The sequence below is a fragment of the Heliangelus exortis genome, chromosome 6, assembly GCF_036169615.1.
Source record: "Heliangelus exortis chromosome 6, bHelExo1.hap1, whole genome shotgun sequence".
In the NCBI taxonomy this organism is placed as follows: Eukaryota; Metazoa; Chordata; class Aves; order Apodiformes; family Trochilidae; genus Heliangelus; species Heliangelus exortis.
Genome location: NC_092427.1, coordinates 18413222 through 18428951, shown reverse-complemented (window position 1 = coordinate 18428951; position 15730 = coordinate 18413222). Strand labels below are relative to the sequence as shown.

The window sequence follows — 15730 nt, the reverse complement described above, 5'->3', positions numbered from 1 at the left end:
GAGGAAAGCAAAGTATACAGAATTTTATTGAAAATTAAATTTATTTGATAATTTTCTTAGGAAAGTAGGGAGTATTCTGAGTGGCTACCAGCTCAAGCATGGATCTCCTGTTAAATATGACTTAATGTCTGCATGATTCAGGAGAAAAATATAGTTTATATTCTGTGTACAATAGTAATTCTGCCTACATACAGTAATATTCAGATCTTGTGCTTTTGCTTAGGCTGTGGAAGATCAAAAATCTGAAATTGAAGAACTCAGATCACTTGTTGAGCACCTTCGTGGCGACCAGGAAAGGCTGCGTAAGGATAAAGATGAAGAGGTAGAGCAACTTCATGGAGTAATTGAGAAGCTTCAAAAAGAGCTAGCACAATTTGTACCAGTATGTCATGAAGTTAGTGACAACCAAGATGATCTCTATCAACTTGCATTGGAAAAGCCAGTGGAAAACCTTCAGAATGAGTTGAGGAAGGGGCTAGGAGATTGTCAGAGTGATAGTGATCCAAATAGAAGACATGCATTTCTACTCTCAAAGGTTAGAGAATTTCAGGAGGAGCTGGAGCTCGTCTCAACTGCTAGAGCAACTCTGCAGCAGCAACTGGAAGAGAAGGAAACACACTTCAGGCTGGAAGTGGAAACTTTGGAGAAAAAATGCCAAAAATTGCAAGATTCTTCAGAGCAGCACATTGCAGAGCTAAGTGCTCTGAGAATACAGTACAAGGCACTTCAGGAAGAGCACAACCTTTTCCAAAAACGTTTTTCTCAGAGAGATGCTGAAGCAAGGATGATGACTTCTCGCATTCAGGAACTTCAAGATACTGTGAGGGAAAGGGAAGCAAATATTCTAGAGAAAGATATGCAAATAACAACAATGGCAGGTCAAAGGGAAGCTGACACAACTGAGTTGCAATACTTAACAGAAAAGGCATCAGAGCTTCAAAGAGAGTTGGAAAACAGAGATGCAAGTCAGTCTCAAGATGTCTACAGTCTTCAGTTAGAAGTTTCTCAACTCCATTTCCAGGTGCAAGCACTGAATCAGAAAGAGGTGGCTTATCAGACAGAAATTAGTGAACTGCAAGGTAGCACTGCACAGCTGAAGGATCAACTCAATGCATACATGAAAGAGCTTGAAACCTTACGACTGGAAAAAGGTGAACTTATTTCACAGTTAGAGTTGTGCAAGCCAAAGGAGCAAAGCGATCATGAAGAGACTCACCTCAAGCTGCTCTGCCAGAGAGAAAGAAAAGGAGAAGCCCTGAAGAAGGGGATGGAGGAACTGGAAGAACTGGAAGCAAATGTTGATCAGTCATTTGCAGTACCTGTTTCCCCTACTGATAAACTGGTATGTGATTTCTCTAAAATGAGAGAGAGAACAATTATTCACTCTCATGCAATGAAAGAGGTATGGAAGATGAAATTAAATTTGCATGGTGGCAGGTTTAAAATAACCTGAAAAATCTTTTTAAGCAGTGCATCATTTAGACCCTTAGACATAGAATCTAAGAGGCTAGAAGAGCAGTTTTGTCTTACATTTTCTTAGATGAAGCAATGGAATGGAAAATGAACCAAGAACTGTCAAAGATGTTGACTGTGTATGTGGCTGGTGGTGTACAGACCTTGGGTTGCAAGGAGCTGGGCAAACATGTTTGGGGGGAGGTATGGATCTGCAAGGACAGGGTGAAGTACTGCTGTCCAGCAGAGTTCATGTGCAGAAAGATTGTCATAGTCCTGTTAAAACTTCCTTGGGATGATGATTGTGGAATAGAGAAGGAAGCCTCACAACCAAGGATCCAAAAACTTTTAAGTTGAGGAGGCAAAAAAAAAAAAAATAGCAAGGTGGGAAAAGAGACCCCCTCTTAAAGCATTAGTTGGGGAATTAGAGTGGATTGGGCACTAGCCTTAGGGTTCCTTAGTCACATGATGGTGGCAAGTCACATGATGCTGTCACTGGATCCCTGAGGCTCTGAGGATGAGGATTGAATGTATTTTTATTAAGTGGTTCTGAGATGTTCCACTTGGATGTTGGCCTCCAGATGGAGTAACAGGTTTGGAGAATGAAAGGCAGGAAGAATGTTTGACTCCTGAAGTAAGCAGTGGGACTTGTTGGAGCAGTGGCCCTGCAGCAGCAGCCTTAGAGGTTCTGTGCTTGTTAAAAAGATGAGTAAGGTCAGGAAAAGAACAGTAACATCAAGAGGCCTCGGGAAGTAAAGAAAGCTCCTTCTCTAGAAATGCTGACTAAAAGAGGACCTTTGTAGCAAGGTAGACAGGGTTGGACCTGCATACTCCATGGCATAGTACTGATGTTATACAGAGGCCTCTGAAGTTTGCAGGTGGAAGTTCCTCCTTGGCCTGGTCAGTTGACCATGCCCTCACTCTATAGGAAAGATGCTGGAAAGGCTCTGTGGCTCTTAAGATACTCCAAACCCTCTGGCTGGTAAACAGCTTGTTGTGTGCAAGGATCAGAAGACACCTGTGTGTCCATGCAAGTTGGGTTTCCCTGTTGGCCCTCTGTAAGAGATGGTAGTTGGGTTGAAAGACCTGGTCTGATCCAGCATGTCTGGTTTTACAGAATTAGAGTTTCAGAAATGGTCTGCAGTGCTGCTGATCAGCAGAGAGAAGTTTGTTGTTTGGTGCTTGAAAAAATAAATCAGTCATGTAGCCCTGTGGGAACAGGATGCTAAAAGGAACAAGTGTGGCCTTACCAAAATTTAGTGTACAGCATGTTGGTATTTATGGCTGCTGTGTGTGTCATGGGATGGGGACACCTGAATCCATGCACCCTTCAGGGAATAGAAGCAGATGGTGGACAATTTCTCCTGCATTAAAATGGCAGGCAGAGGAACTATCTAGATTTCTTAACCATTTTTGCCTGATGCCCTGGGTCCACTATTAAGGCTTAACATAGCTCAGGGTATTTGTCCAGTGTAGGAAAGCAACAGGTTTTGATTTGCATTTATTTGAAAGTAAGAACATCAACATAGCTACAAGGAAAACTCTTCTTTTCCTGATCGGTACAAGAGTCAGCTCATGAGAAATAAATTTACTTATTTTACAGTTGTTTTTTCTTCTATTGATGATATGCTTGTTAAAAAGCCTAGTTAACTGGCATATAAAATATATTAAACTGTCAGTTAATTTTGTCATAAAACTTGAGATATGACTGTTACATTTGAGATGATCTTTTTCAATGCATGTCTTTCAGTTTTTAAAATCATATTTAAATTTCATTAAATAATGAATGTGTTATTTCGTTGTAGGAAAAAGATGACATTCATAATACAAACCAAAAAACTCTGGCTAAGCAATCACAAGAAAGTGTCTTAATTCAGGAATTGCATGTAATCAACAGTTCTGCAGAAGAGCAAGATTTGCAAAAGCATTGCCAGCAAATGTTGGAAAATGATCAAACTCCCAGTTTTCCAAAAGACAGTTTTAGTGCAGGCAAGGACACTTCAAAAGACTTCCAGAATTTCATTGCAAGTATAGCTTCGTGGGGCTCACCTGAGATCATGAGAAAGCAAGATACAAGCACAGAACTTCAACCAGTGATTCATCCAGTGCCCTTTTCAGAAGCTGAAAGCTCAGATTTTGAACTTATGCACACCAGGTCATCCATGCAAGAAGATAATTCTGTATTGCTGGGATATTCTAACCTGTATGAGAATGGCAGTGAGGAAGCATCAGTGGGAGCAGATAGAGAATGTCCAGCTTTCTCTGAAAGTACCTATTCTGATGACCAAGATAGAGAGAAGATTTTGGTAAGTGTTATTACTTGTCTGGTTTACTTCAAATTAAACAAGGTTGCTCAGCTCTGTCACCCTCTGATCACTCTACTCCACTTTGGCTCCAAGTCGTAGAAACTTCCTGAGAAGGGTAAGTCCAGTAACATTCTGGCTGTATGATTGTTTAGCTCCTCTGTTGCTGTCAGAGCAAATTCTGGTATTAAAACATCGTGTTCCAATTGCTTCTAATAATTGAAAGCAGTCTTCCAAAACCTAAAATTGATCAGTAAGCTGCTTACAGCAGGCTTTGTGCCCTGCACATCAATACAGTGCTGATGTGGAGTCAGTAAAAAATCATGAGCATTGCTTTTGTGCTCTCAGAAGGTTTGTTGAGAGAACTCTCCAAATCCTGGAAGTTTTGCAGTGATGCTGCGTGGAAGTAACTGATAAATATGTGATGGTAGTTCGTGTGCAAGTAAATGATCTAAAACCCATAAAACTTTTTTTGCTTCTATGGTACTCAATTTAGTGTAGCAGTTCTCCACTTAAGAATATCTGTCTGAGTGTTAGAAGAGACTGCTTCAAAACTGGATAAGAGGTTTTTGATGGAAATACTTTTGCTGTATTTGTCCATATCATTTCACAGGAAGATCAAGTCTGTATTTCAGAAGATTGATGTTTGGTTGTATTTTTTGTGCCTTGCTTTGGAAGGGCAATTAATTATAAAAACATGTCTATTTCTTAAGGCCATTGAAAAGGAATAAAAATGAGATGGAATGGCTTCCAAAGAGCAGCAATGTTGCATTCACAGTGGTATTTGCCATCTCTAACACTGGGATTAAATAGGCATTTGCTAAAACCTGCACCAGTAGCAAAGTTGTTATAATTGCAAAAAACTCTACAGTTGGATTGAGACAACTAAATTAATGAAAAAAAATTATTTCCATGCAGATGAGAGAAGCTGATAATCTAACCTTAACCCCTTCTGATTCACAACATGATCTAAGATCAAGAGCATCTGCCATAGGTGCGATGGGCGATGGATATGGCAGCAGTAAGTTTAACTGTTTGTAGCTACCTTTCACATTTTGTTAACTTCAGCATGAAAATATTAAAATGTTTCCCCTTTTCCCTATTTTCTTTTACTGTAGTTCTTTTATTTGAAAACTATGTCTTTCTCAGATGGTTCTTTCTAAACAAAGGCTTGTATATTTGTGCTAGTGGAAGTGTGCTTTTTACCTTTTCACCTCCATATACTGAAAAGGTGAGTGGAGTTTTAGTGAGTCCTACAACTACAATGCCTTCTCTGGTGCTAAAGGCAACTTACAACCTTTTCACTTTTTTAAAGTCAGTTGATCTCTGCCAGCTATCTTCACCTGACATGCATCCATGCTAGCAGAAGAAATGGTTATTTTGCAGTTATGCTTGTTCCAAGTTCTTCGCATCTTTGTAACACTTGTGGGGGGGCTGTCTGTTTCTTCAGATACAAGCTCAAATTTGGCAGCTAAACTAAAGCAGGAGCTGCAAGCATCAGAGCACCTGGATGCTAGTTTCATGGCTTATCTGAGGTACCGTGGGATGTTTCCAGATACCATGGAATCAATGAGAGAGATGGAAATACTTTCACCACAGCTGAAGGTAATATGTGATCAATAAAAGTATAATAGCAAATTAAAACTGAAGCAGAAGCAATGAAATGCTAATATAAAATGGTTAGCTGCTACCTTTATGCTGTTCTGTAAGGGTTTAAACCTCAAGTTGATTATGGGTTTTTGAGTTATTTTTGGATGTCTCGTGTTACAGATTTACTGACATTTGTCTGCTTGTACTTGCTGGAATTGAAATAAGTTTTGCACTGATGATGTTCCAGAATGTGGCTATATGAGGGCTGATGGGTCAGATTTCTGGGTTTGTCCTGGAGGCTTTGCAGAATGCTGCTTCATAAATAAGCACAGCTAGTTGCAGTCATGCTCCTCTGCCTATTCTTGGCATTCTGATCTGATGAAGAACTGTGGAAACATGACTATAAAATGTGGAGGGATCTTTTCAGAGTCAGTTGAAGAATATACAGAGGACTGAGCAGTGCTTTCTTATTCTGGTCAGGAAGGCAAGTTTAAGAAAATATATGTCTGGGACTCTGCATTTTGGTGCTGTGGCTGAACAAGCTCTTAGCCATTCCAGGAACTGTAGCTGCTGAGAAGGACCATGGGTAAGTGCAGTAGGCTACAGGGAGTCTTAAGAGTTGAAGAAACTTGAGTAATAGGAAAATGGAAAAAGCACACTTCCTAGGAGGCAGCATTCACTTTCACTAAAACATTTAGCAGATTCTTTTCAGCTTGCTCATCAAAATAAAAGAACAATGCAATGAAAGAATGCTGTGCCAGGTGGAGGTAAACCTTCCTTCAAACTCGCACTGACACAAGAAGCTGACAAGGTGAAGGAGACTGGACTTTTACCTCTGCTTGGGGCAGGAGGAGGAACCTTCCCCTATCCACTGAAGTGCCCTTTCATAATAACCATGGTGTTCTGGTCTTGGAGAATGAAGAGCACTTTGAGTAACTGACATGATCCAGGAAAAGCCAACCATGCAAAGCTGATGCAACCACTCACTTGCATTAGAGCCAGTGCCACCAGAAAAGCACATCAACTATTACTAAATGGAGATGCCTGGCTGAGAGTCACACCAAGCACCCATTTGCTGTCCAGATAGTTTCTCTTACTGCTGCTTACCAGGGGGTTGTATTCATGCTGTCTCCAAGAGGCTACCAAGCCCAGGTAAGCTGACAGATTACCATCCACTCCTCCTGTTTTGTGTAGGGTCTAATACTGTAACAAACCAACTTAGAACCATCAAAAACACTCTTGTGTCCCTCAGTTCAATGTCAAAATGATTTGGAACACAAGTGGTGGTTGCTTCTATCCTCCCAATCAGAGAAAGGGGTCCAGGATAGAGGTGAATATCTGGCTGTGTAGCTGGTGCAGTACTCGTAATTTTTATGATTGTGGATCTACCTTTGAGAAGCCAGTTTTGAGCAACAGAGAAGAACCAGGGGCTGCTGATGAACTGAGGAACCAGCTGGGGTGGGGGGGGAAATAAAATCTCTGAAATGCCTCAAAGAAATTGGGGCTTGTTTCTTCAAACAGGTGACAGAGTTGACAGCCCAGGTGAAGTGCCCCCATACACAGCACAGGGAACAAAGAGAAGGAGCTGGAAGTTGCTGTGCTGCTGGAAAGCTGCAGTCTCATTTCTGTCACTGAAACCTGGTGGGACAAATCACATGGCTGGGAGCAAAGCAATCAATGGCTGTAAACTGTTCAGAAGAGACAGGCAAGGAAGTACAGGCAGTTGGGCTTCTCTCTAGCAGAAAAAAAAAAAGAGGGGGGGATGGGTTTGATTTTAGAGAGATATCTCTGAAAAACAAGATAGAGTTATTGAATTTTAGGAGAGTAAGCTTTTAGGAGTTTAAGGAATTAGTGGATGGAACTCCCTGGAAAACTGTCAGGAGGGATAAAGTAGCAGAACAGAGCTGGAAGCTACTTAAGACACATTTCTTATAACATCAGAACTTTGATTCTCATGTGTAAAAAAGCAGACTTACTGCTGTAAAAGGCTGAGAAAGGCTCCTCTGTTCAAGCTGGAGTGTAAAAATGGAATGTCCAGGCAGTGAAACCCAAGCTGTGTAACTGGGAAGAATTTAGAGATATGCTGGATGGATGTGTAGGCATAGGATCAGGAAAGCGAAGGCACACTTGCTGGGGAATTTAGCAAGGAATGTGAGGAAGAATTATGAGACAGGCTTCTTACAAGTGCATTGGACAGAAAAGGAAGAATTAAGGAAACGTGTGTGTACACACACATATGATAAATAATATAGGAGAACTAGTGACAAAGCTGAAGTTTTCACAAGCAATCATTCTTCTCTCATCTTAAGTCCCTGAACCTTAAGGCAGGAACTAGAGGGTCTTCAATCCCTCCCATTATAAGAGAAAATCAGATTCAAGACCACCTAAGGAACCTGGACATACACAAGTCCATGGGACCCAAGCAGATGAATCCCAGAGCCCTGAGAGAATTGGCAGATGCAGTTGCTAAGTTGTTCTTCATAATTTTTGAAAAGTCATGGCAGTCAGATGAAGTCCCCAGTGGCTGAAGAAAAGAGAAATATCACGCCCATTTTTAAAGAGCAATAATGAAGTCCCTGGGAATTACTGACCTTTCAGCCTCTCTTCAGTGCCCAGTAAGATCATGAAGCAGATCCTCCTGGAACTTCTGTTGAATCATATGGAACACCAGAAGGTGATGAGATACAGGCAACATAGCTTCACCAAGTGTAAGTCATGTCTAACTAATCTGGTGGCCTTCTACAGTGGAATGATTCTATCAGTGGACAAGAAAAGAGCAAGTGATGTCATCTACTTGAGCTTCTGTGTAAGACTTTTATATGCTCCTCCATAACACTGTTGCTTCAAAATTGGAGAGATGTGGATTTGATGGATGGACTGTTAGATGGATAAGGAATTGGCTGGATGGCTGCATTTTAGCTCAGTGTTTATGTGGAAACCAGTAATGAGTAGTGTCCCTCAAGGGTCTGAGACCAATACTGTTTAATATCAAATGGAGGTCAGTAAAAAGTGGTGTTTACTTTTCTGGTTCTAAGACTGTTTTTCTGGTTCTAAGAGTGCATATTCCAGTACTGGATGCTTAGTTTGAATACTTCAGTGTGTTTCTGTTGTTAATGTTTACTGAAGTTTCTCACTGCTCAGTGTTGGCTCTTGAAATAATCAGTATTTTGATTGCAGCAGTGGAAGTCAACTCAAATTGGTTCAAAAGTTAAGTCACTCAAAGTGTGAAGAAAACATATCAAGAGTTAAACAAAAAGTGTTTCTATTGTTCTTGTTAAAGTGAGAGCAATTACAGTTCTGAATTGAGGCTGGGACATGTATGCAGAAAAGGACCTCATTTTCTAGTGACCTTCCTTGAAAGAGACCAGGAAACATCTGTGCATGATGTAATAGTTTGTCAACAGGGAATTTATTTAGAAGAGGTTATTTTTCCTGAGATATCAGAGGAAAGAATTTCCACTGTGTAAGTTATTAAAACTGATTACTTTGGGGGAAGTTATTTGTACATAATCTGCTAAATTAAGCCAAGGTTGTCCTAATACTTAATTAAATCTTCTAGTATCACTGGGGTTCTATATAGCATGGCTTCAGACTTGATAGAATTTTATTTATTCCCAGGAAAGTCAGTTACATAGTTCAGAAACAGCACGTTAGCATGTTGATGTACACAGCAATAAAACACACTGGCCATGAATGCCATTTGTAGTTTAACACTGTGAATAACAGTATTTAAAGATACAGAGTCCTCTATTAAATAGCTGACCCGAGTTGTTAGGAGGTGGAATTCTCTGATAGCTGTTGGCTCACTCTGTATATGGGTGTGTAATGTACATGCTTAGTTTAAACATGCCAAGTAGCAGGGCAGATGTGTTTTTGTCTGTGTCATAGCCTCAGCCTTGTATACTGCTAACTCTCAATTATCAGGATTCTGATTTGTTTGGTTTTTGGTTTTGTTTTTTCTTTCTTTCTTTCTCAGACTGTTCTGAAGATGGTCTATGAGGAGAGCCGCAAGATACTGGCCTTGTCAGAACATCCCTATGATTTTAGGGACCTGAAAAATGTTCATCAGACCAGAGCAGCCATGGAGGGATGGCAGAAGGAGGGCTTAGCCTTGCTGGATGCTGTACAGTCACTGAAAGATTACCTTAGCAAGGTTGCAGATAGAGGACACAAGGTATGACAGTAGAAATATCCTTAAAATCAAGGTAATCAATTTTTTAGATAATATATATGATATATATCTTATATATGCCAGGCAGAAAAGTACCTGGGGGTGCAGGTCAACAGCTGGCTGAATATGAGCCAGCAGTGTGCCCAGGTGGCCAAGGATGGCCAGCAGCATCCTGGCTTGTATCAGGAATAGTGTGGCCAGTAGGAGAGGGGAAGTGATTGTGCCCCTGTACTTGGCATTGGTGAGGCCACACCAAGTACTGTGTTCAGTTCTGGGCCCCTCATTGCAAGATGGACATTGAGCTGCTGGAGTGAGTTCAGAGGGGCAACCTCTGAAGGGTCAGGAGAACAAGTCCTGTGAGGAGAGGTTGAGGTAACTGGGAATGTTTAGTTTGGAGAAGAGGAGGCTGGGAGGAGACCTTATTGCTCTCTGCAACTACCTGAAAGGAGATTGTAGGAAAGTGGGTGCTGATCTCTTCTCTGAAATGAACGATGACGGCACTAGGCAAAATGACCTGAATTTGCAGCAGGGGAGGTTTAGATGAGATCTGAGGAAGAATTTCTTTACTGAGAGAGTAGTAAGACATTGGAATGGGATGCCCCATGGTGGTGGAGTCACCATCACTGGAAGTGTGTAAAAAAAATGTGTAGAAGAGGCACTTCAGGACATGCTCTAGTGGGTGATATATGTATATGCGTGTATATGTGTGTGTGTGTGTGTGTGTATATGTATATTTTTTTTTTTTTTATTGGGGAGGGGGGATGCTGACAGTTGGACAGGGTGATCTTGGAGGTCTTTTCCAACTGGGACAATTCTGTGAGTCTGTATCATTCTGTGATATGAAAGTGTATATTGTTATGCAGTTAAATGTTTGTGTGTATATTTAGTGCAAGGGGAGTGAGACAGTGGGCCAGGTTTCCCAGAGCAGCTGTGGCTGCCTTATTCCTGGGAGTGTTGAAGGCCACATTGGAAAGGGTTTGGAACAACCTGGTCTAGTGGGAGGTGTCCCTGCCCACAGTAGGGTTTAGAACTGGATGATCTTTAAGGTCCCTTTCAACTCAAACTTCTCCTTCTTAATTTCTTATTTATTTAAATTACTCCAATTTCTGTTGCAGAAGGGTTGGTCTTTCTTTCCTCCTACTGTTATACTGTTGTATATATAGTTATGAGGAGCAAGGGACTCTTTCCTTTCTGAGATTTGGATAGGTCTCTTTAAAACCTTTGGTCTGCTTAAATTAACTTTTACACAGTAATGAGATTAAAGACAGTGGGTTGGAGATTGAGGAAGATGCCATTTAAAAAAGAAAACAAAACAAGAAAACAAACCAACAACAGAAAACCCCAACAACCTATTTTTTTCAACAGGAACATTCTGGTATTGCTGCAGACTGGAGAGGAGAACTTCTGCAAGCAGTACAGAGTGTGTTTGAGAAGGAGAGAAACATGCTGCAAATCGACTTTAAGTCTCACTTCTCCAATCCTGGGTCTAGTGAGGAAAGTTCATTAGTGGAAAAAATGGAGTATATCATGAAACAACAAGTAAGAAAACTTCTTGAAGTGTTATGGTCATAAATAACCTTCTATTACCCCATATTTTTTAAAGGATTTTGCAGTTTTATTCTGTTGTTAAATCTTCTCTTGTGCATTAATCCAACTTGTGTGGGTTCAGTTGCCTTTTATAGTCTGTGTTGGTACCATTTTTTCTCAGACTTCATACATTGTGTTAATTATTTTTTCTTGATACCAGCTAAAATAGATTGTGATAGTGACAAGGAAATATACAAGATAATTATCAAATAGAAAAATGGAAGGAGGGGAAAGTATCCATCTAGAGCTTCTGACTTCTCTTGCAAAGGGTATATATTGAGCTAACTCTAAATCTGTTTTGGATTGTTTTGCTGATAATACTTAATTTTAGGTTCAAATGGGAGAGTTTGTTGTAATTATAATGTATAAACTATTAATAACTGCTGCCCTGTTTGGAATCTAGGGAGGCAGGGTTTTTCTTTTTTACTTAAATGTTAACATGAAGCACAAACATATTAATTTGAAACTGCCATATAAAACTTGTACTGCAAGAATCTCTCTAGGATTTACCTTTGCAGAAACTATGGGAAGAGCCTTTTAGATTTAAATAGGACTTGGTTCATTTTCAGGAGGAACAAAGGAAGCTGGTTGTAGAACACCTCTTCTCCTCAGACAGGAATAGCTTGCTCTCTGAAATCCAGGACCTGCGGGCTCAGCTACGCATGACACATCTCCAGAACCAGGAGAAGCTGCAGCAGCTGCAGGAAACCCTCACCAATGCAGAAGATCATGGGAGCAAACAGGAACACCAGCTTCGCAGGAGAGGTAGTAGTTGCCAAGTTCTTATCTTGTCTTCTGTGTCAGTTTTTTTTTTTTCTAGGAGAAAAAAGGCAAAATAAGATGGCTTTGCAAAGAAGCAAATGCTCTACAATTCTTCAGTTTTACTAAGGCACTCAAGTTTCCTATGATTTTCTCAGAGGAAGGAATTTTTCTTCTTCCTGTATTAGTAGTTAAGAAAAATCTATGAACAGTACAGAGAGCTTCAACATAACCCAAAACAAAAAAACTGAAGAGTGACTTTATTAAATAGTATATATAAGTAGAAAATCCTGCAAGAATAGTAAATTACGCTAGTTGGTTTTCAGGAAATTCTTGTTATGTTTATTTTTCCTAGTAAATGGATGGGTTTACTTAATGAGGTTTAGAATCCATTAGTAACAGGGTACTTGCAGTATTCTCATTATCAATCAATCAGTATTGCAGCAGCTCTCAAACTCATCCAGCTTTCCTGTTCTTCTCACTTTGCCTGGCCTACCAGCAGCAAAGCTGGAGCATGTATGTGCATCTTTCTGCTGATTCAGATCACTTCTCAAAAGAAATGAATTCTCCAGACAAGAGCACCTTAATACCTGATTCTGTCACCAGTTTGACCTAGTGTAACTGATAATATTACCAAGTTATCTGTGATAAAAGTAACTTTGAACGTTTCCTTATCCTAGTTGAATTACTGGAATATAAACTTCAGCAGGAAAAATCTATTGTAAGTGACTTGCAGAGCACCCTGTCTGAGAAGCAGAAGAGAGCCTCTGAAACACATGATCTATTGAACCAAGAAAAAGCAGCCCTGAAATCAGAGCTTTATGAAAGCAAGCAAGAGAATGACAGGCTGCAGAAATCCCTAGAAGAGCTTCAGAGGGAAATAAACCAGTTACGGTGAGAAGTAGATTTAATAATTTATCTTTGATATATACAACTCTTTTAGACCTGCTGATAAATATTTGTGTAGATCACTGGATTCACAGGTGGCTTAGCACTTGGAAACACAAGGAGGGAAGACTCACCTCCCCCATTTTCACAGTTATGTTAATTTTTCTTTACTAACTGCTTAAACTTATTTTTTTTCAATTCATATTTACCTTTTCTGTAACCTTGCCTGTAAAGGTTGTAGTAACAAGTTCATGTATTAAAAGTGAGGAGACTGGAGCCCTGTATCTCAGATGTACCCACTCCTGCAGCCTTTATTTTAGTCTTTTCATTGATGCTTTTATTTGACTATCATCTTATGTATCCTGTTTATTTTCTTCTTCCCTCCCCTCCTCCACCCTTATTCCCGGTGTATGCCAATATTTTTCCTCTTACAGGACAGTAGTTTGGCTCTGCCAGAATAGGTAAGTTTTCCCTCTATCATAATTATTACTAAGTAGACCAATTCTAACTGTGCATGCAGGAAGGTAAATGTTTTCATATGCTAAGTAGCTGGGACTTGCAGACTGACCCTCTGTAGAAATACCAGAGGCCATCTTAAACAATTCAATAAACCAACTGAAAAAAAGTAACCCAAAATGTCTTGCTGGTGAAGGATGTTCAGTTCTGAAGATAGACAGAAGTGTTGTTTTGAAATTTGCAGTTCTGAATTGGAAAAAAAAGAAAAGGATTTGACAGCTGCACTTGAAGACTTAAAGACTGAACATAGGAAGGAAACTGAGCTACGAGGTTTGTTTGAGGAACAACACCTTCAGCATAAGAAAGCAGAGGAAGAAAAGACAAAGGCCTTGGAGGTAATGATTTGCAGTTCACCTTCCTTGGTGGATGAAGTTAACTAACAGACTATTTTTGCCACCTTTTTTATGTCCAATGTTTTCTGGTAATAACTCTGGAAAAAAACCCAAACAAACATTCTAGTGAATGTGCATAGTGTTTATTTTGTTTTCACATAATTAAAGCTTTCAGTTACCCTTGTGCACATGCAGAAATAGGCAAAAGTTATATGGCTATTTTTTAATTTGCCCTCCATATCTTAGTGTTTTCAGAGTGGTGCTGGCAGGGGGAGGTAGGGCAGACTCCCCTGGTGGGAGGACAGCAATGCCAGCTCTAACTGTCTGCAAGTGCCCTGGGACTGGCCCTTCAGATGCTCCTTCTGAAGAAAGGCTGAGTCCCAAAATGGACCTGGGGATAGAATATTTTTATCTGCTTCAAACAGATGGGCTGTAAAATCCAGAGGTTTAAAATCTACTCTTGCTGCTTAGATTTTTTGTTCTTTTTAAATCAGCTTAGGTTATTATAGTGATTTCCTAATGAGGGTCTTTCTAACTGAAGAAAAAATACTGTACCTGAACGTATTTTCTAGTTGGCACTTGCAACTAGAAAATTAAACTTTTAAATTAGAGTTCGTAATAGTTGAACTACTCTAGCTCAGTCTTGAATTTCTTCCTGGATAAAACAGGAGGTTGAAAATTGCTGAATGCCAGCCTGCTCCACACAAGTGTTTGTGCTGGACTATTAATACGTGCTTCCCTCTTTGGAACAGGAGCTGGGTGCTGCCTTGGAGCTGCAGTCTGTGCAGAGCAGTCAGCTGGCTGTGTCCCTGAAGCACGAGCAGGCAGTGAGTGACAACCTCCGCAAGGAGCTGCAGATCGAGCAGTCCCGCTGCGAGGCGTTGCTGTCCCAGGAACAAACCAAACTGTCAGAGCTCCAGAGGAGTTTGGATGCGGAGAAAAATCGATCCTTGGAGCTCCTGAATTCACTGAATCACGAACGCGTTTTGACGGAACAGCTGAGCATGAGAGTGAAAGAAGGTGCTTCTTGTCAGCACAGGGATTCGCTGCTGGAACAAGCCTTTGTTAGAGAGCTCCAGGCCCAGCTGGAAGAAGAGAGGTCCCGAACTATGGAGCTGGCTGCTGTTATTGAGAAAATGCACCAGGAGGCCATCCGATCCAAAAGGCAGCTGGAGGCTGAGGTGCAGATGTGCTGCAAAGAAACCCAGAGAGAGAGGGAGGTCAGTGACAAATTGAGAACTACACTGGAATTGCTCCAGGGTCAAAAGCAAGAGGTTATCCATTCCTTAGAGGCCCAGAAGGAAAGAGAGGTGAAGCTGAAAGCTGATGGGGAACAACTGCAGTTACTCTTAAAGATGATGAAGGAGCAAGAGAAAAACAAAGAGGAGAGAGAGAGTGAACAAAGACAGCAGCAACAAACAGAGCTGGAGAAACAGAAGGACTGGCAGAAGGATCAAGAGAGACTGGTGAGAGTGTCTTTACAAACCTTGCTTTAACTTCAAATAGCCACAAACTGGGATTTAAAATTCCCTCTGGATGGTGTTCTTGAATTAAAATGTCTCAGAATGCTTTAAGTGGAGGAAAAAGACTTTAGATGAGCTCTTTTCCTGCATTTCTCAAATGTAGATGTTATCAGGGGCTTGTGTCTGGGTTTACTGTTGCCAGTTGCTCTTTACATCTTTTCCTATGCTGGGAGTTGTTGGTTGTTAACAAATGCATGAGAGTATGGCTGCTTCATCTGTTACAAAACAGAACAAAGCCAAACTAGGTTTCATGTCACTGCCTTTATTTCATAGAACCATCAAGGTTGGCAAAGACCTCTGAGATAGTTAAGTCTAGCTGACAGCACAGCCCTACCATGCCAACTAAGCCATGTCCTCAAGTGTCACATCCACAAGTGTTTTGAAAACTTTCACGGGTAGCAACTCCACCTCTCCCCTGGGCAACCTGTTCCAGTGCCTAACCACTCTTTCAGCAGAGAAATTGTTTCTAATATCTAATATTTTGAATTAGGTTCTTAATTCTGGTTTACAACAGTATCCATTTCACCCTTCTTGTTTCTCAGCTCCTTCCCTTTCATTAGAGGAGGGGGGAGGCTTTGCAGGCTCTCTGGAGACTTCTCGGTTGCCACA

The 15730-nt window shown here is 40.7% G+C and overlaps 1 protein-coding gene across 15 annotated transcripts in view; it reads left to right on the top strand.

Annotated features, from left to right (window-relative positions):
- Positions 1–15730, top strand: part of PCNT (pericentrin) — an 87077-nt gene that overhangs the window by 60033 nt on the left and 11314 nt on the right. For all 15 annotated transcript variants that reach the window (XM_071746936.1, XM_071746946.1, XM_071746945.1 and 12 more), the window contains 10 exons: positions 224–1342; positions 3258–3758; positions 4674–4776; positions 5206–5360; positions 9322–9519; positions 10882–11055; positions 11673–11868; positions 12543–12756; positions 13451–13601; positions 14351–15064. In XM_071746936.1, the coding sequence (XP_071603037.1) occupies positions 224–1342; positions 3258–3758; positions 4674–4776; positions 5206–5360; positions 9322–9519; positions 10882–11055; positions 11673–11868; positions 12543–12756; positions 13451–13601; positions 14351–15064 (3525 nt within the window). The remainder of the gene's footprint in view (positions 1–223; positions 1343–3257; positions 3759–4673; positions 4777–5205; positions 5361–9321; positions 9520–10881; positions 11056–11672; positions 11869–12542; positions 12757–13450; positions 13602–14350; positions 15065–15730) is intronic.